Here is a 25,086-nt window from a genome sequence, read left to right as displayed (position 1 = left end):
CCTCCGGCCCCCATGCGAAGATGTCCGAGAACTCTTTCAGTACGAGCAGCACAGCTTCTTTGATTGCCGAGGGAATCTGGCGTCCAAGGCGGATCGTCCTCTCTGGTCAGTTAGCCTCTAAGGGAATTTCTTCGACCTCGTCCGACGGCTCCGGCTGTTCTTTTCTCTCCGCCTCAGCTTTCTTCGAGATTGAATTCACCTGGGAATTCCAGGCTCCTTTTCTGTCGATCGCCTTTTGGTAACACTTTCGTGCTGATCGAACATCTCATCGGACGACTCCCACCCCTTCAGGGGTTGGGAATTTCATGCACAAATGAGGCATGGAAATGATTCCTCCGATCGACACGATCGCCGGTCTACCTAGGATAGCGTTGTGGACACATCGAAGGTTGACGATGATGAACTCCATCATAGTCTTGATCGTCCGGGGCCGACTGCCTATCTCCACCGGCAAGGTTATCTTTCCTTCCGGATGGATGGTGTCGCCAGTGAATCCCGATAGGGGCGTCCCGATAGGGGTCAACTCGATCGGTTCTAGCTTCAATTTCTGAAAGACGTCCATGTACAAGACGTTCACGCTACTACCGGTATCTACCAAGACATGTTGGACGTCGGACCCCATGATGTCGATCGTGACGACCAACGCTTCAGTATTGCGATCTTCCCCTTCGAGCATGTCGCTCGGGGTAAAAGTGATTGGTTCTAGCTTCTGTCTCTTCGCACCGGGCTCTGACCCTATCAGCCCGATCTGGAGTTTTTCCCGAGCATTGGAGCTTCCCTCCGGGCCACCGAATATGACATGGATGACCTGCTTTCCCGTCGATTGCCGGGGCTCGGTGTCCCGATCGTGATCCTTGTCTTTTTTGTTCTTGTTTGACTTCTTGAACGGGTTTTTCCAAGACGATTTTTTCTCGTCCTTCTTATTAGTGAACTCCGCAAGCTTTCCCGATCGTAGCAGTTCTTCTATGACTTGTCTGAGGGTCGTGCAATCTTCCGTTTCGTGCCCCTTGCTGCGGTGGTATGCACAATATTTCGTCTTGTCGCGATCCTCGCGCTGCGGCTCCGGCAGTTGGATCATGTTGCAAGACTGGGCGAATCGGAGGACGTCGACCGCCGGTCTGTTTAGGGGGGTGAAGTCGGGTGCTCTCCCACGCCCCCGCCCAGATCTGTCGTTCGTCCTCCCCTCGTCTTGCCGGCCTTGTGGTTTCCGGCTGCTACCGGCTTCTTGCTGGCGCTTGGCGAAGTTAGCCTCACCGGCATTGGCGTAGTCAGTTACCCTTCTGATCGCCTCATCGTAAGTCGTCGGAGGGTGTAGGATGAATTCCTGGTATAAGGCCCCAGCTCGCAGGTTGGAATGCAGGACGTTGATTGCTGTCCGGTCATCGAGGGGCTCGACCTCACCGATTGCCGCTTTCCACTTTACGAGAAAATCCGTCAGGGATTCGCCTTCGAGTTGTTTGGCCTTTTCAAGATAGGTGAAATGCTTCCGGACTTCTTTGGAGGTGGCGAATTTGTGGACAAACCTTTTCGCCAACTCCGCGAAACAGGCGATAGAACCGGGCTCCAATGTCTTGAACCAGTCCGCCGCTCTTCCCGTCAAGGTTGAGTAGAACGCTCGACACATCACTGCGTCGGTTACTCCCATCATGAGCATATTTCCGTAGTAGGAGTTAATGTGCGCTTCCGGGTCGGTCTTTCCGTCGTATCCCTTGTTCCCTGGCACTCGCAAGTCATGGGGGTAAGGAAGGCTCATTATGTCTTCGGTGAAGGGGTTGCGGAGTAAGGGTGCTTCAGGTTCGGATGGCCTATGACCGTGCTCGCGTCTCCATCTACTGAATTCTTCCCGGACCTGTCGTAGCAGGCCCCTAGCTTCATGTTGAGGATCTTCCCGGTCGGCAGCTCGTCGGGCGTTTCTCCTCGACCGGCAGCTGCTGACTTCGCCCGACGCTTCCTGTCGGGATCCGTCGAGGTTCACGGATTCCTCCACATCTTGTCGGGCTCCGACCCGTTGGTGTACCGACGGCTGGAGGCGGACGAAAGCGCTCATTCGGGCGGGGACTTCCTCAGCCCCTCGCTCGTGAGCTGCCCCAGGCCCGAGCCGCGACCGGGCTGGTCGACGCTCAGATTGGGCCCTTCGTAGCTCTGGTGCTGATGCCATCGATTGGCCGGGCTCAGGTGCGTTCGGCATCGGCATCTGCATATTCGGTATCGGCATCTGCATATAAGGCTGGTAGGTGCCCGGACCTGGTTGGTACTGGTATTGGGCTCCAAAGAAGCGCGGTGGGCTTTGCCAATACGGGTACGCCTGATCGAACATCCCGGGCGCGTACATCGGGTACTGGAACTGCATTTGTCCGGGGATGCCAGGAAATGCCACTCCGGGCTGAATGAAATTAACCGGGTCTGGGGTCATCTCTCTGCCCGGAGGTGTGTTGAGGTCCATCCGCGGATTCAACTGCGATCGGAGGTCCGACGAGCTCTCTTCAGCCTCCGCGTCGGTGTTGAAGTCCATGAATGGAAACATTTTGAAGATCGGTCTGACACTTGCCGAGTGACTTTCAGTTCAATCCCCACAGACGGCGCCAAAATGATAAGGGTAATTCCCGTGTAGTATGTTTATGCGGTCGTAAGCAAGGCTCGAATCTCTCATGCGGGTCGGGAAGGTCCGGTCTTGCCTCGTGCCCAAAAGGTCCTCCTCCAAGGTGCATTTAATGCGCTATTTATAGGGTCAGAAAGGTGGGTCACGCCGGGCTTCCGGCATGTTAGACACGTGGTGGGCATGCACCGGGTGTTACCTGTGGCCGTGTCGATGTCTGCCACGCGGCGCTAAAGGTCTGACTTCTCCTCCCCTCTGGCCAAAAGTCACCCAAGGGCGTCCGGTCGGGATCGCCCAGTAAACCGGTCACTTCCCGGTGGTAAAGGTCTGACATCTCCCTCTCCACCTGGGAACCGCCTATGGGTTGTCGGTCGTGACCCTCCGGCGGGCCGATTGTCCCGGAGGTGCTGCGGGGCGACCTCGTCGTCCGGGGTTCCCTAGAAACCACCGGTCGGCATCGGTCGGGTACGACGGGAGGGCCCATGTCTGAGGGTCGGGCTACGACTCGATCTCTACGCGGTCGGGCGTATATCCCTATCACCAACAAAGGACCAATTAACTAGCATAGATTGCTCATAGCTGACAAGTTAAACCCAAAAAAAAATAATAAAAAAAAAAATCAATAGACAGCTCTTTAGTAAAGGATTACAAAGAGATAAATCAATCTAGATTGCTCATAACTTATCAACTCAAAAAAAAAAAAAAAAATCAGTAAATCGTTCACACAAGGAATCGAACTTAAAACCAACCAACTGTCGGATCAACTTGATTGGAATTGTGCTCATCCGTTACATTTACTCATTAGTTGCAAAGCTGAGAATTGAAACTGGGAATAAACATGGAGTTTAATTGTTTAAAGATGATAAAAAGATGAACTTTACAAGAGGATGTAAAGGTTTACAGGTAATACAATTGCAGTTGGCTTTGATAAAACCTTGCAACTGCTAAAACCCAATGATCAATACTACAGAAGTTGAGTCTGCAACTGTGATTTAAGCCAAACGTGTTCTCTAAACAAGAGAACAAGGAATGGAAAAGAAAGAAAATGCAATACAAAGGATGCCCTTAATAGGGAAGAAATAATCCTCAGATTCCTTTGAATAGGATTCAAATCATGAAATCAATGTTTTGTTCTGTCATTCCCAAATCTTGAAAACCCGACATCATGGTACGATGCTACTTCCGTTTTTGCTTCTGTGGGACGAAGCGAATCGCTTGCTTCCCCAGCTCTAAGTTCTCAGTCTTGCCATCATCCAGAGCGACAGCAACGACTGATGTGCCTTCAAAGAAATCGGTTACTTTTCCTCTGTGCCTGGAGACAGAGAAACCGAGTGAGACGAATGTGCAATCGAGACTTGTTGAGCATATAATATAACATAAACATAAATGTGCAATCCAACTATCAACTTAGGCTTTTAGTTGAGATGGAGCACATGCTTAAAAGAGAACGGTCCACGTATTACTTGGAGCCCATCAAAAGTATCGGCCCGCACACATAAGGGGAATGTGCAATCCAACTATCAGCTTAGGCTTTTAGTTGAGATGGAGCACATGCTTCAATTAGACTTAGTTAAGGAAAAGAAGGGAAGGGTTTTTTTAGCCTTTAAGGAAGCTAGAGTTTACCAGGTGTTATCAGACGGTTCATGGACTTCGACTCTCTTTCCAACAGCGTCTTTCCCCAACTTCTGCAGTATCCAGTTAGCATCCATTAGCTCGTCAAAGGAATTGTCTTTATGCGTCTCAGCATTGGCCGATGTTTTCTCCCCAAAGGGCGGTGGTCTCTTTCTTTTCGATCTTTGACCCTTGATCAAGCATTTCTCGTCGTCTGTGGAAGGAGCCCAGGCACTCGGGCCATCAGAATAAGGATTCTTGAACTTAAGTTTTAGCAGTGTTCTCGAGCCCTTGGAATGAGTGGCAGGATGTGTGTTATCTCTATCCTCATGAAAATCATCGCCAGAACTCGGCCCATCTCCAGAGTGTCTCGTTGAAGCCAGTTTGCTGCCGCCTCTAGTGGCGGCAGGAACTTCGGTTGCAGTCCTTACAGCCGCCTCGTTGCTTCTTCTTCCAACAGCAATTTTTATCCCGCTTTTGGCAGTTGCATCAGCAGCAACTTCTGGAGTAGCGTTCTTGATCTTTATCAACCGACCCTCTTTTCCTCGAACCTTTTGATCTCTCGTTTGGTCAAGTGAATCCTCACAGCCTAACGAGTACATGAAGTATATATAAGAACACGATTACACGAAAATAACAATTAGATCGAAGAAAAAGGTAAGGCATACCATTTGCAGGAGTCCCGTCTTGCTCTTTTTGACAACTTGACGCATCGGATTTAGGAGAACCGGGAATATTTTTATTCCGTCCACCCAAATGTATAACGAGCTTTGGTCCTTTGGTGGTCTTGGACATGGTTGTCTGAGTTCTAACGTCCTCACCGCCAAAACTTTGATGATTGTGGCCTTTGATTTGGACCGTTCTAGACGTTCTATTCCCATTAACCTCGTCGATAAATTTGTGCTTTACAACCCCGGCCCGATTGATAGAGCACAAGCCCTCCTCCATTCCAGCAATGGGAGAAGGAAAACCATCACGGTCTCCGTTTATATAAGTCTGTATATCTTCATTCTTGATATCGCCACCATTACTATGCCCTTCCCCCTTTTTCTTACTCGGTTTCTTGTTCGAACTTTTCTTCCCGGATTCCTTGCCCTTCTTCGGGGATTTTTCAGCTAGCCCTTTGAGAGAAAATTTTATTGAGTTCTTCGTCACTGGGGGGCCGCCGCTATCTTCATCATCAGAAAAAGGAGAAATCGAAAAGATTTCTTCTTGACTAGGCAATCCGGCAGCTGCCCTCAAACTCGAAATCAAATCCTTGTCCGCTTCATCTCTCCTCCTCCAGAGCTCTTTAACAGCATCCTCGAGATCCCTAACCTGGAAATATCGGGATTAAAAAAAATCACCGAAGGTTAGTGGTCGTAGAGTTTCTCCTCAAAGCCGCAACATTAGAAATAGAAGCACACCTGATAACATTCACCACGGCACGTTGGACAAGCATACTGCAGATTCCCGTCTACTTGAAACTGCATGTATTTCTCATCACTGCAAAACGAATTCCATCAAGGTATGAGAATTTCCGAGAATTAAATTTTAATCCAGAAAGCCGTATGTGATACTGGCAAGTGTTAGACCGCACAAATTTAACAGATCAATTAAAAAAAAAAAAAAAAAAGATGAAAGCCGACCTGATCCCATCACATTGGCAGTGCACCCAGCGCTGGCAAATGTCACAACAAACCATAGGCGTTGATTCAGAATCTCTATAAACCTGCATGCATTAAACTCGATTAACTTTTACACTATCTTAAAACGAGACTTTTAGCTCTATCAGAAAGATAAATTTATGACCTCGTTAACCGTCAATATTTAATTATCTAATAAAATTGTCATAAGAATACCTTTAAACAAACCGGACAATAGTTTCCTTTCACAAACAATCTTCCACACGCATCACAGCAAGTATACCCCAGAAACCACCTACACCATTTTAACGCTTTAATCAATTTGCAAACTAAAATTCCGAGAAAATTTATATAAAGATAAAAAAAAACAAAATTATACACGAAATAAGATTCTTGATTTAGTCCATCTACAGCGCTAAATTAAGAAATTGGTAGAATAAATCTCTAATGACTGTTCACATACCTTACGCTGAGACCATTTCCTGGAACAGAAGAACCACAACTGTAACACCCAGTATGTTTTGTGCACAAATAAGGCCCACTGCTAGCATTCTGGATAGAGAAAACCCGAATAAATAATTGGCATTCCTCGAGCACTATACAAAAACAGAGAAGCAAGGAGAGCAGTATAACCTTGTGAGGAGGCTGCAAACAGTAACAGTGAAATGCTGCATCACATCTCTTGCAAAACATGAACTTATTCGGATCTCCAGTTCTACGGCAGCCCTAGTAAACAAAGATATAATATGAATAAGACCAAATAAGCATACAAACACAGAAACACTGGGCATTAAGACCATCAATTAGCAAACAACATAAGGTGTTTGGATGATATTAAGTCACCCGTTCTTAGATATATTTTTCCACTTTTTCTGCCCCCGTAAAAACAAAAATGCAATGATAATGTCTTAGAACATTCTGTGTGTGTGTGTGCACGCCTGTGCACATATGAACATTCACCTCACAAATTCGGCACGAGGGGCATGACCATGAACTCCAATGAAAAAGATCTGCAAAAGAAGAACGAATCAGAACCACAAAGTGCAGAAGGTTGAACAAGCCAGACTATCATATCCTCGAGGCCAATGAACTAACCTCTATGTTGCGCCCAAGTTTTTAAGCAATTACGATGATACTTCTTGTCACAAGTTTTGCAAGACAACATCTTCCTCGCTCTTTCACTTCCTTCATTGTCACCACGACAGCATAGCCTACATGTTACTTTGATATTCGATTGACCTTGTTCGTCTCCAGCAGTCTCTTTCAAAGACTCCTGCGTATAATAGTTCAAAATAAGGCCAATAAACGGATTAATTCATTCACACCTAGCAAACTACTGATCTAGGCTTAGCAAAATATGATATGTGCATACACAAAAAAAGGCTTTAAACTTTTAAAGAAAGCATCAACCTTAACTTATAGTCCCTAGAAATGAATCTATAGTAGCATTGGCTGATTAGAACTAAATTGGCAAAACCAGAACAGAATAATAGAGGAAATTTGTCAATCTCGAGAGATAAGTACTTGAAACAAACACAAATTCAAGAACACTGCTCTAATAACAATAACTCCATCCTATATTCCACTAATTCTTAAAGAGATATCATTAAAGACTCAATACCAAATCAACAAAAGGTTCAAATTTCACCTACTCCGCATTCAATCAACCCTATATTCAGTCATAAAAGCAATAAACAAATCTTCTGCTCAAAACAATTCACATTAAAAAAAACTCACAGCTAAATCATATCGCCCAGCATAATCCTCGGCCACCAAAGACGCGGCCGCAGCTCTCTTCTGCAATGTAGCGCGCTTGGTCTGCGCGGCGGCGGCCACCGCCTCCGCATCTCCGTCGCCCAAAGCCGCCGGGAGCGCGAGTTTGGGAACTATTACCTGAATTGTGGCGCCCTGCTTAGCTTTACGCAACCAGGGGTCCTTGATGAAGTCCTCAACCCTAGCCACCTCCTGCAAGAACTCATTTTTGCCGCTCTCGCTCTGCAACCCCCTCGGAAACCCCAGCGGGCAGTAGCAAATCTTCCGACTGCGGGCAAAAAACACACTCAGCTGCGTGAAAATATATATAAACGAAACGCGTGTATGTATAAAGAGAGGGAAAATTATGAAATTAGGAGGTCATGGGTAGGGGTGAAAGGGGGGGGTGGGGGTGGGGGGGATTACTAACCAGGTAATTGGGCAAGCTACGTGAAAGGCCATGCCCGATTGCCCGATGGATTTTGGGTTTGTCAAATTTTCGGAGAGTTTAAGGAGCGCCGTGTTGTATTTGGGGAATTTTAGGTACAGTGGACAAAAAATTAAATTAAAAATAAAAAGGCAAACAGATAGAAGGAGGCTATGCAATTGACGAAATTTAGAAATTGACCGCCAATTTTTTAAAAATTTCGTAGAGGGGTTTTGGGAGGGCTAGAGTGTAATATAATAGAGTATATGTATGGCGTATAGTTATATATTTTATGAGAAAATTGTCAAATACACCCTAAAACTTTATACAAGAGTGTAATTAAGCTCTTAAATTTAAAAAAGTACAATTACGTATTTTAACTTCATAAAACCAATCAAACAATTCCACTTAGTAGGTAACCAATAGGTTATCAGTAATTATAACATCATTGACCGCCATCTTAAATAGTAATAAAAAAAGATCATCGAAAACTCAAAACGGTCATTGGCGACCAACTACATCCTTCTCCAAGAAGAATGTGACGTTTGGTCGCCTCCTTCTCCAGGAAGAATACAACAAGCGTCGCCTTCTTCCTCAGTTGAAGAAAGCGATTGGTTGCCTTCTTCCTAGATCAGATGAGGAAGCGACACTTGGTCGCCATATTCTCTATGAAGAAGGCGATGCAGGGTTGCCTTCTTTGACTGAGGAAGAAAGCCATCGACTTTCGGCGATCGATTTAACCATCTGAAATTTAATTATCGGGCATTACTAGTAGATTGTCTATTAGATCTGGATGCATCAAAATGATAAGTTTAATTAATTTTTTTTAAAAAATAATAACTTTTTGAATGTTATTGGCTCTATTACAATGTAGTATATATTCATATACTTTCTCAACCTACTGAAACACAAAGAACCAACAACGCCTCCACTAAGGCTCGAACTCACAATCTTCTTCCAAATGAAAGTACAACCCGGGTACCATTATATTACACCGCATAGTATTGGTAAAAAAAATAATAATAATAACTTAATTGCACTTTTGTATAATGTTTAGGATCTATTTGACCATTTATCCTATATTTATTTATGCACTCATAGAAAATCAAATGTAAAACTCTCAAGTCGATGTTAATACATGTGATAACATTTGGATTTCTTATTTTTATCAACCAAATCTCAAAGCCGGCCCACGCTGCAAAGTAAAAAAAAAAAAAAAAAAAAAAAAAAAAAAAAAAAAAAAAAACGATAAATCGCAGAAACTGATAGAGGGTGACAAGAGTTGATAGAGAGGTGCTCAAACTGCTCAGGCAGGAAATGATTTGGAAAGCACAAATCATGAGGGATTTGGAAAACAAAATCACATATCCTAAATCACTCAGGATTCTGCGCAGTATCAAGATAGATTCAGCTTTACTCCTAAGTCAACTCAAACACATCCGTAGACTCAGGAGTAGGGGGGACTGGTGACAGGATAATAGGGCTGGCACCCGACCCAGATCATAAGTGGGTATTTGATCCGGCGCCATATTTGACCCAGCACCACATGGAAACCCAACGGACAGAATTCCAACAGGTGTCACATTTATTGTCATTGAAGCCACCATTGATGAGAGAGAATTAAAGGCTTAGCTCCCCATTTATATATGTTCCATGTTGTTACCGTTAGCACCCTTGTATAAGTAGATGCTCCCCTCAGCTTGGGAGGACACGTTCAATATACTGTACTGAAACACAAAGCAAATACTATTGTCACTTATTAGTCTCATAACAATATTTCCGGTAACATATGTACCGTCAATATATATACATGTGTGTGTGTGTGTGCGCGCGAATCAGCCTTAACTTGCGAACCTACAAACTACTGAATGATTGTACCGCAACTACTACATGGTTGAATCCCAACGGCTCCCAGACATGCCTAGAGAGATTTTACGATGCAATCACATCTGGTGCGGTGCAATCCTTCAGTAGTTCGCACGTTAATGCCAGTTCACACATGATAATGGATATGTGTGAGTGTGTTTGGCATATATCTAGCACCCAAACATTGATCTTACCATTTTATTAGTAGCTCACTTACCAATTATTTAAATTAATAGGTTAATGTGCTTATGCAACGTGGAACATTTTACAAATATTTAGAATGGTGCAAGCTAGCTAATTAATAATAAGGCTGACCCAACCTTACAAGTTTCTCACTTGCAATGTAAAGTGGAAAACAAAATCATTTAATTTTTTTTCATTTAATTTGATGATGTGTCTTTGAGTTGATTTTTCACGGGAAAATATTACTTCTATTCCCAACTTTTATTTTTTCTTACAAAATTTTAATGTTAACATTTTATTTGAAACTCACATAATGAAAATACTAATCATCCATAATAAAACTATAGAGTATATGTAGTAAAACTATGTAACTAAATTTTAATATTTGAATTAAAAAAAAATTAGTGTAACAGATCGAACGTACAATATGCATGCATGCATGGTTGGTTGGTATTTCCTGATTGGTTTTCCTGGCAGCCATGCAAACTCGCTAAAACTTCTCGTTCTCGTATAAACACCAACCCCGGCCACCTTATTCCTCTCTCTCTCCTTTTTTTCTTTCTATTTTACTTAACCCTCTCCATCTCCGGGGCCATTTGAGGAAGTAGGAGATCGGGCCTGAGAGATTTCTCCGATCGATCTCCCTCTCTCCTCAGGCTCAATCCCCCAGCGAGCCTAACTTGCTTTCTATTTCCATGAAACCTCCATCAATTTCCATCGTCATTTATTCTTCAAACAAACCATAAAATATAGTAATAAATTAAATTAATCTATCGAATAATATATATCCATTAGTATATGCCGTTGCGGAATTGAACTCAGTCTGGGATATTATTTCTTCGATTTCAATCCAGAGTTGTAATATAATTAATTAATGCCCCATTTTCATATCTATTTTTAATTTTTCTCCGTTTTTTGTGATTTCTGAGTTTAATTTGATTTGAATTTGAATTGGGCGCAGGTGATCATGCCTGCGTGTGATCAGCTCTGCATTTTTTGCCCGGCGATGCGGCCGCGGTCTCGGCATCCATTGAAGCGCTACAAGAAGATGCTCGCCGACATCTTTCCTCGCTCTCCGGTTCGTCGCCGATCTCCGATCAGATCTAATCTTGCTCGATCGGAATAATTATTCATCTCTGATGAATTCTCTCTGATTTGTGGTTTTACAGGATCAGCCACCGAATGATAGAATGATCAACAAATTATGCGAATACGCTTCCAAGAATCCGCTTCGTATTCCTAGGGTGATGATCATCGTTATATTCGATTTGAATCGTATATATATATATTGCAAACATTTTGGTAGCTAGCTAGCTGCAGAGATTTAATATAGTGCACTCATTTTATGATGATCAGATCACGGCTTCTCTTGATCAAAAGTGCTACAGAGAATTAAGGAATGAGAACATTGCATCTGTCAAGATTGTCATGTACATCTACCGAAGGTTGCTCACATCTTGCAAGCAGCAAATGTAAGTTCTTTTCAACATGTTTGGCTTACGATTCTCGGGAATAGACCTAGTATACTCAGAGCCAGACTAAAGGTCATGAGTTTGAATCTCAGCGCTACCAGATAAGCGAGTCCACGTGTTGCTTGAGCATATAGTTATTAATGTGCAATCCAACTATTAGCTTAAACTTTTAGTTGAGACGGAGCATATGCTTCAATTCCGGGGACTGTGGTATTAGGCTATTCTCGAGTTATTAGTGTTCGTATTTTTTGACCAAATGTTATTGATCTCCATGGCAGGCCAATGTTTGCAGGAAGCTTTCTGAGCTTAGTGCACATCCTGTTGGATCAAGTAAGGCACGACGAGATGCGAATTGTGGGATGCGAAGCGTTGTTCGACTTCGTGAACAGTCAGGCTGATGCAACATATATGTTTAACTTGGAAGGGTTGATCCCAAAAGTGTGTGTTGTTGGTCAAGAAATGGGAGATGAAGAAAGAGTTCTTAAACTGCGCTGTGCGGGCCTTCAAGCCCTCTCTTCCATGGTAAACTATAAATTTTAAATTTTTCTGCACTCTCAACTGTTTGGAATTTGGAAGTATTTGCAGGCCTTAGCTTGATTCTCTGCTGGTTTACTGCAGATTTGGTTCATGGGTGAATTTGGTCAAATGTCTGCAGAATTTGACAATGTAAGCCAAATTAAAACTTCTGTTAAGTTACTAATTCATCAGATCAGAATTATTATTTGCATTGTTTAACCAATGAATTTGCATTTCCTGCAGGTTGTGTCTGTTGTCTTGGAAAACTGCGAGGCGTCGGACGAGAAAATTGAAAGCATTTTGAATGAGAACCAAGATGCACAAGCCGAGCAGGAAGCTGTAGAACAAGCTTCTGCTGATGCACTGAAAAGAGCTACTTCTTGGAGGACCATTGTGACAGATAGAGGCCTAAACGTGTCAGCGTACGTAATCCATCTTATATGGGTTTATCAGAGCTTGTTCGGTCCACTTTGTGTTCAACCAGTGTTGACATCTTAATTATTTAAACAGGGAGGATGCCATGAAACCTCAATTCTGGTCTAAGGTGTGCTTGCATAACATGGCTAAGTTAGCCAAGGAAGCAACAACTGTGCGGCGTGTGCTCGAGTCCTTGTTCCGTTACTTTGACAGCAGCAATCTATGGTCACCTCAGCATGGAGTTGCCCTCACTGTTTTGCTGGACATGCAGTGCATTATGGAGAACTCTGGTCATTCATCCTTCTCTCTTCTTACTCTTATCAATTTTGCTGGTAAATCCTGCCTTGTGACCAGATAAAAGAATCATAAGGAGGTAAACCAGCCTATGTTGATCATAACTGACTAAACCCTGCCTTGTGACCCGATAAAGGATCATAAGGAGGTAAACCAGTCTACCACTCAAACCAATATGGCCAGTAGACGGCTCCTATCAGAATTTGAGAGTCAAAACTTGGAACCTTATGGTTAGTGAGCTAATAGTCTGACCGACTTGGTTATGCAGGGCACAATACACATTTCTTGCTTTGCACACTGATTAAGCACCTGGATCACAAGAATGTCCTGAAGGAACCTGAGATGCAGATAGATATAATTGAAGTAGCCACAGCCCTTGCCCGCGTGACCAAGGTGGAGCCATCTGTGACCATTGTGGGTGCATTTAGTGACATGATGAGACACCTGAGGAAGAGCATACACTGCTCCCTTGATGACTCAGATCTCGGGGAAGAAGTGATCGATTGGAACAAACGATACCGGGCTGCTGTTGATGAATGCCTTGTCCAGTTATCTCACAAGGTGAGGTTTTTGTACCCATATATCTTTTATACCATAAGTGACTCAAAATTTGTGATCATGATCATATCCTTGTGTGTGAGACAGGTCGGAGATGCTGCACCAATTCTTGAAGTGGTTGCGGTGATGTTGGAAAGCATCTCGAGTGTAACAATCATGGCCAGGAATACAATGAACACAGTATACCGCACCGCTCAGATTGTGGCTGCCTTGCCCAATTCGGCCTATCAAAACAAGGCAAGCCCACTATCTGCTATCAGCTATCAGCTAATTTAGGACCCGCTATCTGATACATGATGTTTTCAGGCTTTCCCTGAGGCACTGTTCCACCAAATCCTTCTAGCCATGGTGTCTCCAGACAACGAGACGAGGCTCGGGGCTCACCGTGTTTTCTCCGTGGTACTCGTTCCATCCTCGGTTTGCCCCCGTCAAGCCCCTGCAGGTGGTGCACTCTCCAAACGAAAGTCCATTCAGAGAACTCTGTCCAGAACTGTTTCAGTGTTTTCCTCCTCAGCTGCTTTGTTTGATAAGTTGGGTAAAAATCAAAGCTCTGGAAAAGATGGTATGGATCAGAACACCCAAAACATGCTCAATCGCCTCACATCGACCTATAGTCGATCATTAAGCGTTAAACCGGGAAGCGAAGAGACACCTAATAATGGGGAAAACCCGCAGGTATATATATATAGTTTTAATGTTTCAAGATTGAGAAACATACAAATTAAAGCTTGGTTCTTAATTGTGACTATGATGTTGTTTGTCTTATAGGAGCATCATGAAGGCCTTTCTCTGAAGATGAAGAGCAGGCAAATTAGCATGCTTCTTTCCTCCATATTTGTGCAGGCCATCTCTCATTTAAATACGCCTGAGCATTTCGAAGCAATCGCTCATACTTACAGCTTGTTGATGCTGTTTTCTCGAACTAAGGTACGTAACGAGTTAAATGTACAATTCCACTATCAGTTTAGACCGAGCAAATTAAACGCATTATTTGACAGTCTGCTCTTATATGCAGAAATCCAGCCATGAGTCTCTGATTAGAGGCTTCCAGCTTGCATTTTCATTGAGGAGCATTTCACTTAGTGAGCAAGGTACTTCATTTTTAGTTTCTTCTGATATATCTGCATTAGGTTCACAATAATCTGCCAGCATTCCTGAAACCATGGCTTTCATTTTTTGTAGCAAAAATGCCACCATCACGCCGCAGATCACTCTTTGCCTTGGCAACATCCATGATAATTTTCCTGTCAAAAACCTACAGCTTTATCCCTCTTGCTGTTTCTGCTAAGGCTTTGTTGACAGACAAAACAGTAAGTAAAACCATCACAGTTTCTATGCTAACAACTTCTGATTCTAGGGCAATCCCAGTCAAGTTGGTCAAGCCGTAAATTTGGTAACTACAAGGCTCCAAGCTTGACTCACTGTGTGAACAGTCTATAGGCCTACTTGGTTTGAGCAGGTCAGCTTTGAGCAACCTAGGCTGGTTTAAGAGGTCCATTGCTAGTTAGGGTCACAAGACAGGGTTTACACTCCAATCAAGTTGGACGAGCGGTAGACTTGGTAAGGCTCCAAGCTTGACTCCCTATGTGAGCATTCTATTGGCCTACTTGGTTTGAGCAACCTAGGCTGGTTTAAAAGGTCCGTTGCTAGTTAGGGTCACAAGATAGGGTTTACACCCCAGTCAAGTTGGACGAGTGGTAGACTTGGTAAGGCTCCAAGCTTAACTCTCTGTGTGAGCAGTCTATTGGCCTTCTTAGTTTGAGCAGATCAGCTTTGAGCAACTAGGCTGGTTTAAGAGGTTCGTTGCTAGTTAGGTTCACAAGACAGGGTTTACACCCCAGTCAAGTTGGACGAGTGGTAGACTTGGTAAGGCTCCAAGATTGACTCCATGTGAGAGTAGCCTATTGGCCTTCTTAGTTTGAGCATGTTAGCTTTGGACAACTTAGACTGATTTAGGAGGTCCGTTTCTAGCTAGGGTTACAAGACAGAGTTTACCGAGTTCACACTTTCGAGTAGTAACTGTGAATTTACTCAAAAGAAAAAAAATTGTTGTTGTTCTGCAACAGATGGACCCTTTCCTGCAGTTGGTGGATGAGTGCCACCTCAAGGTAAACCCTAACCCTAAGGCGAGAGCTTCTTACGGATCAAAGGAGGATGATGAAGCTGCTAAGAGATCTCTGTCAGGAATAGAGATATCAAAGAAGCAATCAACAGAATCTTTTGCTTCAATGATAGTTGAGAGCTTGAAGAAGTCAATCACTGTATGCTCCTTAGCTTCTTCTGTCTTCCCTAAACCATGCATGCATGTTTGTGTATATATATGACCATAGTTTTGGATACTTTTGCAGGATAAGACTAATCTCATCAAAGAGCAGTTGCTTCAAGATTTCCTTCCTGATGAGGTTTGTCCAATGGGAACACAACGAATCAATGACCTGAGAAACCATAACCAATCTGATGACAAAACTAATGACGAGGTATAATGCTGGTTTGACCCATGTACATTATAATCGAGTTTTAAATTCTGGTCAACCTCGATTTAATCTTAAATTCTAAAAAACGCAGGTTGTAGATCCTACTTTCACAGTAGATGACCTTGGCAGTCATTCCGATCCAAACGCACATCCTGATTCCACACCTAACCTCCTTGATGTCAACGAGTTCCTAGATTCGGTACGTTTGATTCCTTGTCCTAACTGGAAAATATGTGTTTTGTCTTCTTAACTAAAAATTTAAACTTATTATTATGACACTATTATAGGTGTTGGAAACATCAAACCAAGTAGGACGACAATCGGCCGCGCCACCTGCTGGCATGACGTTCATGGATGTGGCTAGCCAGTGCGAGGCTTTCCAAGAAGGAAAGGGAAATCGGATGAACTTCCGTGAAGACGGAAACGATGAACCGGATTTCAATTTCTCCGAAGAAACTGTAAGTTCGTCAATTAACTTAGTAACCATAAAATTACACAAGTAGTTTATTGACCTGACCTTCTTTGTTTAAGTTAAATCTTTACTGATTTACTTTCGTGCACACTTTTGAACAATGTTGCAAAAATTCCTCCTAAGCACCGATTAATTGGTGTCTAGGCGCTAGTCGGCCGCCTAGCGTATCACCATAATGGGTGGTCTAGGCGCTTGGCCGGCTAGGCGACCGACTAGGCCGCCTAAGTGCCGTCTAGGCCGCCTAGGGCACTGATCGCCTAGGCACCAGCTAGGTCACCTAGTCGGCCAATTAACTATTGTTTCATTTTTTTTAATGAGTTATTTCGCTCAAAACAACATCATTTTGAGTAAAATAACCCTAAATTGTTCAAACTCTAGATGTTTTTTAAGTTAATATTTAATATTTTAGGTAGTAAATATTAAAGTATTAAATAATTTATAATTATCACGTCTTTAAAAATTTTAAATAAATTTTTTAAAGATAAAAAATAAAATAAAAAATACATTGCCCCTCAGGCGCCGATTAATCCCCGCTTAGGCGCTAAGCGCTCCCCGAGCGCCCAATAGATGCCTAGCGATTTTTTCAGCCATGCTTTTGAATAATAGTGTGATTTTCATCGTCATTCTTCAACTGGATTCTAATATATCTTAGGATTAATGTTTGACATCTGATATCCGAAACAAATTTATGTTCCTGCAGATCTGGCAGCCGCCGAGTGGGAACCCCTTCGCCGACAATAATACTGCGGCGGCGGGGCAACCAGTGAACGCCGCTGCTCCGGCGTCGTGTGCGACGGAATACCAGCGCCATCCCAGCTTCATGCAGCTGCCAGCTTCGAGTCCGTACGATAATTTCTTGAAGGCCGCCGGGAGCTAAAGCTAATCAATGCATCTGAGCTTCATTGGGTGCTAAGATTTGCTAGCAGTTTTTTTTATTAATTTCTTGGGAATCTGTAATCAAGATCCATTTTTGTACCTTTTTTTTTGTTTTGTTTTGTTTTGTTCATTGATAAGCTTAAAAACTGCATCTGATACAAGACCATTTTATGATGAAATGTAATTAAAAAAAATGGCCTTTTCTAGTTATTTCTTTGCTGGTGTTTAACTTAGTTTGTTATTTTCATCAGCAAAGCTTTTGTAGATTCGAGTTTGTCTTGCTTTTTAGTGAGTGATGAATGAAATTTGTAGTCCTATGTAATATAATTAGTTTATCGATTAATTTTGATATATTTGACCATTATTAATTGTTTGATTTGGACAATCAATATGAGTGCTTGATTAATTACTTTTTTTTGTAACAGTTTATTACTCTAAAATACTAACACAATCAGCCAATAACTATTTACAAACACTCCCTATTTATGTACATTAAATAAACATAACTCATATGTAATAATTTATAAATCATACATAAATAAAAATTACACTACACAACATAAATAAAAAACAGGTTCGGCCAATATATTTGAACAATTTTTAATTTATATATGTTAACATTTAATATTGTTTTTTATGGTATACCACTCAACATACACCAGCATCCATTGTGAATTATTTTTGAAATAATTTCATGGGGAATCAATTATGTTGTGGATTATTGAAGAAGTTAAATTAGTGAAGTGATAATTGATGCATGTAATTATGTGTTAAGATAGATTTAAGATTTTCAACAATAATTGTGCATGAGACCCAAATCTCGCCAATCCAACTATCTGTCCCCATCCACGTTCATTGTTCCTACATGTTTTTAAATAACGTAGCATAAAAAATTGTGGATAACAAGGGGAAGTCGGTCCATGATCATCAACACTTAATTTTACAAGCTACCCGAGATTTATTACTAATACAAATTATTTCGTATATATCTATCATAAAATTAAATATTGTGATGATCAAATGATTTCTAAAGGGAATACCTTCTGACCCCACTGTACTTGCTCGGAACCGGATCCATTGGAGTTGTGGAGCCAGGTCTGACCGAAATAGGCCCGGTCGCTTTTTCCCAACTCGGGTTAAGAGACCAAGGGGGTTTGGTAAACAAATTTGAGGTCAACACAGTTTGATCCGCCCCAATCATTATAGGTCGGACCTGAACCCCGACCCCAATACTCGGAACGCCAGTTAAGCATAATAATAGTGAACTTTTTTATAGAAGTAAGAGCCCGCGAACATGCGTTTAAATCAGCAAGGATCATCGGCTTGGCTTTTGCATGTGCTCCACGTGCCTTGCATGTCGAGAGACCGGTACCTGTCCCATCATCGCTCCTATAATTATCGCACTTAATGGAAGGAAGAGGGACTTTTGACAATTTCTCTACAGCTTTACTTAGCTCGGGAACCTTTGGCCTCACGCTAAAATCGAGCTTAACATCTTAAACCAACAAGCATATCATATAAAGGCCGAAGCCCAATCCGATCAAGTACTTCATACGTACTTGTAGTAAGCCTCGTATTTACTATATCAACTTCATTTGATCATAAATTTGAAAATTTAAGTTATATGAATTCTTTAAACATATGTTTGTGGTACAATCATACTTATCCAGACACTATGCGAGTGTTACCTAATCTTGTATTATGTAATTTTTAATTTTTTTAGTCGTTTTTTCTAGTATTAGAAATATGTCAATAACATGTTATATTTTTCTGAATTTGCCTCTTAAACAAATTGAATGACAAAATAAACATGCGATAACTATCATCGAGTGAGTGGACCGAAAAAGTATTAACAAATCAAACATATAATCCTTAAATGCAATAATTATATATATTTATTCGAAGCCAATTTTTGCCTTTGTGGTCTAACGATAATTCAGAGTAATAAATGGTCAAATATTTGCCCCGCACCATTCTACCTACCATACTCGCTGTCCTTGAATTGCCGTAAAATAATGGAGTTGTTAATGCCTTGTATTGAAATGTTTTACCAAATATTTTTTATTTGTCTCCAACTTTTTTTTACGTTACAATTAACTGTTAATATTAATTAATTTGTTTCCCACTCATTCAATTAATGAATGCTTCATGACAAAATAGCATTTCTCCTTCTAAAGAATTGAATCTCCAATTCCAAGACTCCTACACCTCGAGACAGAGAATTTGAAATAATGTAAATCACGAAGATAAAAATAAAGAAAATATTATATGTATTTTTATTTTGTATTCACACATACAAAACATTAATGTAGATACTTATATTGAAACTCATATAAAGAAAATAACTTATCAGAATCCTCTACATAAAATAATAAAATTTAAAGAGTAAGATTAAGAGTACATGTAATAGAACTCTAAAAACAATATTTTTAATCATTAAGCTAAATTCGTTCATCGAACCTGACACGTGTGACAGAGGCGAAATGGGTTCCCTTCCGGGAATGAGCGGTCGTGTCAACAAATCACATGGGCTTTGCAGTTGGGAGCAAATCACGCCAACAACTGTGGGCCCCCGCACGCTTCTGTTCGTTCCCCCGCGTCGATCTATGCGGAAATCTGTGATTCAATTGGGACAGTGGGACCCACTTCCCCATGGCGCCACTCTAGAACCGCTGCCGCCTTTCGGCTGCCCTCCTAATTTTGGTTTTTTCTTTTTCTTTTTCCTTTTAATGTTTATTTTGAGTTTGATTTTTTTTTTTAAATAAAAAAATAAATCATTAAATCATAAATAAGATAATCAACCAGAAAAAAGAAGAGGGATATCAAATCACACCCTACAACCTAACATAGAAAATGTTTTCTGAGCAATAGTGTAGGCGGCTACCGAGGAAGAAAAGTATATTATTTTTTTTGTACGTTTAAAAAAAAAAAGGTGTTGTTTTACCTATAAAGCTATAGCTTACATTGCTTATTTGAATTGAATAAATGAAGAGTTAGTCAAAATTAAAAAGCAGTTTTTTGTTTTTTTTTTCAAAAAAAAAAAAACACATTTATAAAGACATTTATGTTAGGATTGACCACAAATTACATGCGCCTGTCATGGCTTCAAACATGCTTAACATGAAAACACCTATTAATATCTACAAATAAGTGGAACAATGTGTAATTTGAATTCATATAATTTCTAAAATAATGTCATATACAATCAAATTGTATTTTGAATTAAATGCAGTTATGTTATAGTATTATTGAATGTCTTGAACCCCTTTAAAACTATGTCAAACTGGTTTTGTAGTGGAATGATAATAGAATTGCCTAATAGGGATCGGATAACAACTCAAAAACTTCAATCTTGAGCATTTCAAATGATTATTGTTGGGTCTCCCTTAAAATTCACACCAACCATTGATTTTATAAGTATGACTAATTTTGAACTTCCCCTAAACTAGTTTTTTTTTTTTTTTTTGAACAAGAGTCAAGCTCAACTTTCATTATCAGCATGTAAAACTCTAAGTACAAAATGTGGCGGATTAGAAAGCCAACAAATACGATTAGGCAAAGAACCGACCTCCCGTGCAATCAAATAGACTGCACATTTCGATAATTGCTTAACAAAGTAAAAAAAAAAGAACCTCACAATAGAGACTGCTTCATCTTTCGCGTTATCTATCGTAAACCAATTTTTAACTGCATCAAATAAATTAGTTTTTAAATTAAAAGAGGATTGAAACTAGCCAATGTCAGGCTTGACACTATATAGATACCAAATTTCTAGTATTTTAAACAGATTTTAGACAAAATTTATTTCCTTAAAATTTTCAGCTATTTTCAAAAAATAAAATAAAATGTAAAGCAAACAAACATGTCCTTTCTAACTACTTTTATTTAGACAAAATATAATGGTTGTGCTTACTGCTTAACAACTACGGTACAAAGACATGTTTGGGACACCAACAGCAATAAAAATGATAAAACTAACATCTTAATTACAAACTTTATATTATTCCTACCACATTCAATTCCTACTTTTATTGTTTTGAGCGTTTTCATTTTTCATATTTTTAAAACACAAATTCATTACATGTGTGATAAAAGAGAAAAAAACAGAAAAATTAACCAAGGAGTCATAAATAAGTAACATACAAATAAGATTAAGGACTAATGAAATATGAACATAGAGACAATGTTTGTATAAGACAACGTAATCTCATATTTCATTATAGAATGTTCAAATATTATAAAGAAAGTGTTTATGAATCGGTTCGCTTATGCTTTTACTAAGGCGGCTGGTTCCCAATATGGCCGATTGAACTAGGATAGTGTTCCTCTTGATTTTTTTTCGATCAATCTTAATATATCGTTACGTTTTTTGCTTTCAAAAAAAAAAAAAAAAAAGCCCAAACTTCATCTTATATTATACTATGCAAGTGTAATAATTTTTTAATATGCAATATTAAGATATATATATTTGTAATGATTTCAATTTTCAAGATTAGTCCAAGAACATTGCGATTTCCCACACTGTTACTGGTCAAAATATTCAAATTAAAGATATGAGCATCTTCAAAAGCAAATCAAACTGCTGTGCTGCAGATTAACCAATGTTGCTGCATAGATTAAGGAGGAAAATTGGATTCCCAAAAGTACTCACAAAGGGACAATACTTGTGCCATGATATTATAATTTCAAAATAAAAAAATATTTACATTTTTTTATTATTTATTTCAATGTTTCTTTACATAATGGAGAGCCAGTACCCAGTACTGATATGGGAGTATATAAATGCAGTGAAGCATTCTAGAGAGAAAGCCCTATCCCTTTTTAGCTTAATCCCACAAAAATGGCTGCCAAGATTTGTTTTGCGCTCTTTTTCTGCTTAGTTTTAGCTGTTTCTGCTCTAAATGCTCCTCTTGAAGGTAAAGTTATCTAGCTAGATCTCAGTCAGTTCATGGGACTATTTGTTTCGCTCTTCCTTGTAACCTTAATTTAGTACAAAAATGTCTGGAACTCAAGAATGGCGATTGTTTGAATGTTTGGTTTTGATTTGTAATCTCAGGTTTTCTGCCAAATGGGAACTTTGAGGAGGGTCCGAAGGCGAGTGACATAAAGAAAACAGTTCTCCAAGGGAAACACGCGCTGCCGAGATGGGAAACCTCCGGCCTAGTGGAGTACATCTCCGGCGGGCCGCAGCCGGGGGGGATGTTCTTTCCGGTGGCGCACGGCGTCCACGCCGTGAGGCTGGGAAACGAGGCGTCGATATCGCAGAACATCCCGGTGAAGAAGGGGGCTCTTTACGCGCTGACATTTGCGGCGTCGAGAACGTGCGCGCAGGAAGAGGTTTTGAGGGTGTCGGTTCCCCCCTTGTCCGGAGACATTCCTCTGCAGACACTTTACAGCAGCAATGGCGGCGATGTGGTTTCCTTTGCTTTCAGAGCCGCTTCTGAGGCTGCAATGGTGACGTTCCATAACCCTGGGAAGCAAGAAGATCCCACTTGTGGACCTCTCATTGATGCTGTTGCTATTAAGGAACTCCTGCCTGTATTGCCCACTAGAGGTACTAAATCCTGTTAGATTTTATGAAGAACTTCTTGTTTATCTGGTTAGGATGATAGTTCAGTCTATAGATATTGCTACTTATATCAATTTCTTAGGACAAAATCTCGTTTCAATTAGTGTGTCTATGCCTCATTAACTCGTAGTGAGATTGTTTGTTGATGGTGTTGTGCAAAAGGCCCTAGTCGGGCGCCTAGTGCCTAGACTGCCGAGTAATTCGAGTATATCGTCTTTCATTGAGGGCTAGGAGCTGTTAGACTGTTATAATCTCCAAACAGTCAATTGCATATGTTAAATGGTTAGTTGGGTACATGACTGGAGAAATATAGAAGAGGAATAGCCAAGCAGATCAAAAAAAACCACTCGACCGAGTTGGACGCAAATTCGGTCAATTGGGCACCGACTTGGTTGAGTTAAGCATCCGATTCGGCCGAGTTAGACGCTCAACTCGGCCAAGTCGACGCTTAGTCGGCTAGTTAATCGGTCAGCCGACTAAAAGCCGCCAGCCTAGGGCTGAGATTGCCTCGGCCTAGGGGCACCTAGGGCCTAGGCAGATTTTTACAACACTGGTGCTATGACACTTGGCCTAATGACAATATTTAGTGAAAAAAGGGTTCATTTCAATTAATGTGGATTAGCTCGTGGTAAAACCGTTGATGGTGTTATAACGCTTGGCCTAGTGACAAGGTTTAGTGAATAAAGTTCCATTTCAATAAATGTGTCATGACTAGCTCATACTAGAGATGCTTGTTTGATTGTTTCAACTACTGTGTCTATGTAAGATTTGCTCATGATTTAGGAAACTGTATTAAGAATGTGAAGAACAATGATGTCTGAATGTCTGATGACTGTCTTTTCTTGATTCCCACAGAGAATTTGGTGAGGAACAACGGGTTTGAGGAGGGTCCTCACCGGCTAAGGAACGCTTCAAACGGCGTTCTCCTCCCTCCAAAGCAGCAAGACATGGTATCCCCGCTTCCAGGCTGGCTAATCGAGTCGCTCAAGGCGGTCAAGTACATAGACGCAGCCCACTTCAACATCCCCTTCGGGCGGGCAGCAGTCGAGCTGGTGGCAGGGAGGGAAAGTGCGATTGCACAGATCATCAGAACCGTCCCGAATAAGGTCTACACCCTAGCGTTCACCGTGGGAGACGCCAAGAACGGCTGCCATGGCGACATGATGGTCGAGGCGTTTGCAGGCAAGAGCGCCTTCAAAGTTCCCTTCAGATCCGTCGGGAAAGGCCACTCCAAATCTGTCAGCTTCAGGTTCACTGCCATTTCAATCAGAACTAGGTTAACTTTCTTCAGCTCCTTTTACCATACTAGGATCAATGACTATGGAACTCTCTGTGGCCCGGTTCTCGACGAGGTTAAGGTCTCCCCCGCTGTCTAGACCAGAGAACGATGTCGTTGTAGGCTCCACGATAGGAGCAGGTTGAGGCTCTCGAGATTGAAGTACAATCCTTTTTAAAAACGTTGTTGTATTCCCGACAAGTTTTTTGTGTGTGTAATGAATGGTTGGTAGAGTTGTTGCAATGGTTAGTAAAGTGTCAAATGTGAGTCATATGTTGCAACCATGTAATTGCCTTAGACTATAAATCTATTATCTTTTTGTTTTGTAATAGATTGGTTCTATTTGGCAATTGGCATGCTTTTAGCTGAAAGTTGAAGTTAATAGTTCATAAGTTTTTTTTTCTTTAATGCTACTAACTCTATTACATTGTAGTATCTGTTCAAACATACTTTTTCAATCTATTGATATAATTCACTATTCACTAACTGCTAATAGTTAATTGCCAAACAAGGGCTAAGCCTAAAAAGTCATTACAATTCAGATTGTTGGCTGCATTAAGCTTGCTGATTTGCCCAGCCCCACTAAAAGGACATGGTAGGCTATAGTGTTACGTATGTGTTTATATATAGAGTTATACTACCTAATTTAGGCTCCACTTTTGAATTACTTATTTAAATACAAAATTGAACATTAAATCAGTCGCGTAATATGTGTGTAAAATTAGTATATATATTGTATTAGTAGTTACGGAGTAGTACATTAAATAAATGATTTGTAAAAAATGTATTCCTATTAATTATTAAGTTTATCTAAAATTTTGAACATTTAAATTCATTTTATATGGATTATATGTTTAAAAAATTATATTAATATTTGTTTAAACTATCTAAATCATTTTTCTATACAATTATCAATTTTTTTTAATTAATTCTTAATTCAATTGATTTTTTAAAGATTTGCAGGTCCGTAGCAATCATTATTGTGTGAGTCCAATGGGCTTGAACATGGCCCAACTTTCCGGTCTATACAAAAAACTACTTTTACTTTATCATAGAGATATAGGCAAATTATATCATGGTCGGTCCGTATGACATTATGGGT

At 40.9% G+C, this 25,086-nt stretch overlaps 4 protein-coding genes across 5 annotated transcripts; 2 read left to right on the top strand and 2 right to left on the bottom strand.

Annotated features, from left to right (window-relative positions):
• Positions 1–265: 265 nt before the first annotated feature.
• LOC109155647 lies at positions 266–2,512 on the bottom strand. The gene has a single exon (XM_019303271.1). The coding sequence runs from the start codon at positions 2,510–2,512 to the stop codon at positions 266–268; it is 2,247 nt and encodes a 748-aa protein (XP_019158816.1).
• Positions 2,513–3,416: 904 nt separating this feature from the next.
• On the bottom strand, positions 3,417–8,126 carry LOC109156171. 2 transcript variants are annotated; one of them, XM_019304035.1, is made up of 12 exons: positions 8,015–8,126; positions 7,570–7,873; positions 6,928–7,105; positions 6,793–6,842; positions 6,466–6,558; positions 6,296–6,384; positions 6,049–6,127; positions 5,836–5,918; positions 5,614–5,692; positions 4,876–5,524; positions 4,220–4,796; positions 3,417–3,908 (listed from the first exon to the last, which is right to left on the bottom strand). In XM_019304035.1, the coding sequence occupies exons 1-12, from the start codon at positions 8,044–8,046 to the stop codon at positions 3,773–3,775; spliced, it is 2,349 nt and encodes a 782-aa protein (XP_019159580.1). In that variant the 5' UTR covers positions 8,047–8,126; the 3' UTR covers positions 3,417–3,772. The 2 variants fall into 2 exon arrangements, with proteins under 2 accessions (XP_019159580.1, XP_019159581.1); XM_019304036.1 differs by lacking the exon at positions 3,417–3,908 and adding an exon at positions 3,978–4,133 and having other exon boundaries at positions 4,197–4,796.
• Positions 8,127–10,629: 2,503 nt separating this feature from the next.
• LOC109155624 lies at positions 10,630–17,342 on the top strand. Its single transcript, XM_019303248.1, has 19 exons — positions 10,630–10,918; positions 11,022–11,138; positions 11,230–11,304; positions 11,417–11,532; positions 11,811–12,054; positions 12,151–12,198; positions 12,292–12,470; positions 12,559–12,755; positions 13,028–13,320; positions 13,405–13,554; positions 13,624–13,992; positions 14,086–14,244; positions 14,333–14,408; positions 14,500–14,627; positions 15,384–15,578; positions 15,666–15,794; positions 15,883–15,990; positions 16,079–16,249; positions 16,964–17,342. Exons 2-19 carry the CDS (start codon positions 11,028–11,030, stop codon positions 17,138–17,140), a joined length of 2,925 nt encoding a protein of 974 aa, XP_019158793.1. The 5' UTR covers positions 10,630–10,918; positions 11,022–11,027; the 3' UTR covers positions 17,141–17,342.
• Positions 17,343–21,893: 4,551 nt separating this feature from the next.
• Positions 21,894–24,315, top strand: LOC109156173. Its single transcript, XM_019304041.1, has 3 exons — positions 21,894–22,055; positions 22,196–22,693; positions 23,564–24,315. Exons 1-3 carry the CDS (start codon positions 21,980–21,982, stop codon positions 24,082–24,084), a joined length of 1,095 nt encoding a protein of 364 aa, XP_019159586.1. The 5' UTR covers positions 21,894–21,979; the 3' UTR covers positions 24,085–24,315.
• Positions 24,316–25,086: the final 771 nt, after the last annotated feature.

The sequence above is a fragment of the Ipomoea nil genome, unplaced genomic scaffold, assembly GCF_001879475.1.
Source record: "Ipomoea nil cultivar Tokyo-kokei standard unplaced genomic scaffold, Asagao_1.1 scaffold2704, whole genome shotgun sequence".
NCBI classification, from domain to species: domain Eukaryota; kingdom Viridiplantae; phylum Streptophyta; class Magnoliopsida; order Solanales; family Convolvulaceae; genus Ipomoea; species Ipomoea nil.
The sequence above is the reverse complement of the archived record's forward strand: the minus strand, read 5'-3'. Positions and strand labels throughout refer to the sequence as shown.

Excerpts from the sequence above, each read along its gene's own strand:
- LOC109155647 (XM_019303271.1), bottom strand. The coding sequence starts at position 2,512 with ATGGACTTCAACACCGACGCGGAGGCTGAAGAGAGCTCGTCGGACCTC.
- LOC109156171 (XM_019304035.1), bottom strand. The coding sequence starts at position 8,046 with ATGGCCTTTCACGTAGCTTGCCCAATTACCTG. Across the intron at positions 7,874-8,014 it reads GTAGCTTGCCCAATTACCTG|TCGGAAGATTTGCTACTGCC; the intron begins GTTAGTAATCCC and ends TTTTGCCCGCAG. Across the intron at positions 3,909-4,219 it reads GAACCGTCTGATAACACCTG|GCACAGAGGAAAAGTAACCG; the intron begins GTAAACTCTAGC and ends CTCTGTCTCCAG.
- LOC109155624 (XM_019303248.1), top strand. The coding sequence starts at position 11,028 with ATGCCTGCGTGTGATCAGCTCTGCATTTTTTGCCCGGCGATGCGGCCG. Across the intron at positions 11,305-11,416 it reads ATCCGCTTCGTATTCCTAGG|ATCACGGCTTCTCTTGATCA; the intron begins GTGATGATCATC and ends TATGATGATCAG. Across the intron at positions 16,250-16,963 it reads TCAATTTCTCCGAAGAAACT|ATCTGGCAGCCGCCGAGTGG; the intron begins GTAAGTTCGTCA and ends ATGTTCCTGCAG.
- LOC109156173 (XM_019304041.1), top strand. The coding sequence starts at position 21,980 with ATGGCTGCCAAGATTTGTTTTGCGCTCTTTTTCTGCTTAGTTTTAGCT. Across the intron at positions 22,056-22,195 it reads TCTAAATGCTCCTCTTGAAG|GTTTTCTGCCAAATGGGAAC; the intron begins GTAAAGTTATCT and ends TTGTAATCTCAG. Across the intron at positions 22,694-23,563 it reads GCCTGTATTGCCCACTAGAG|AGAATTTGGTGAGGAACAAC; the intron begins GTACTAAATCCT and ends TGATTCCCACAG.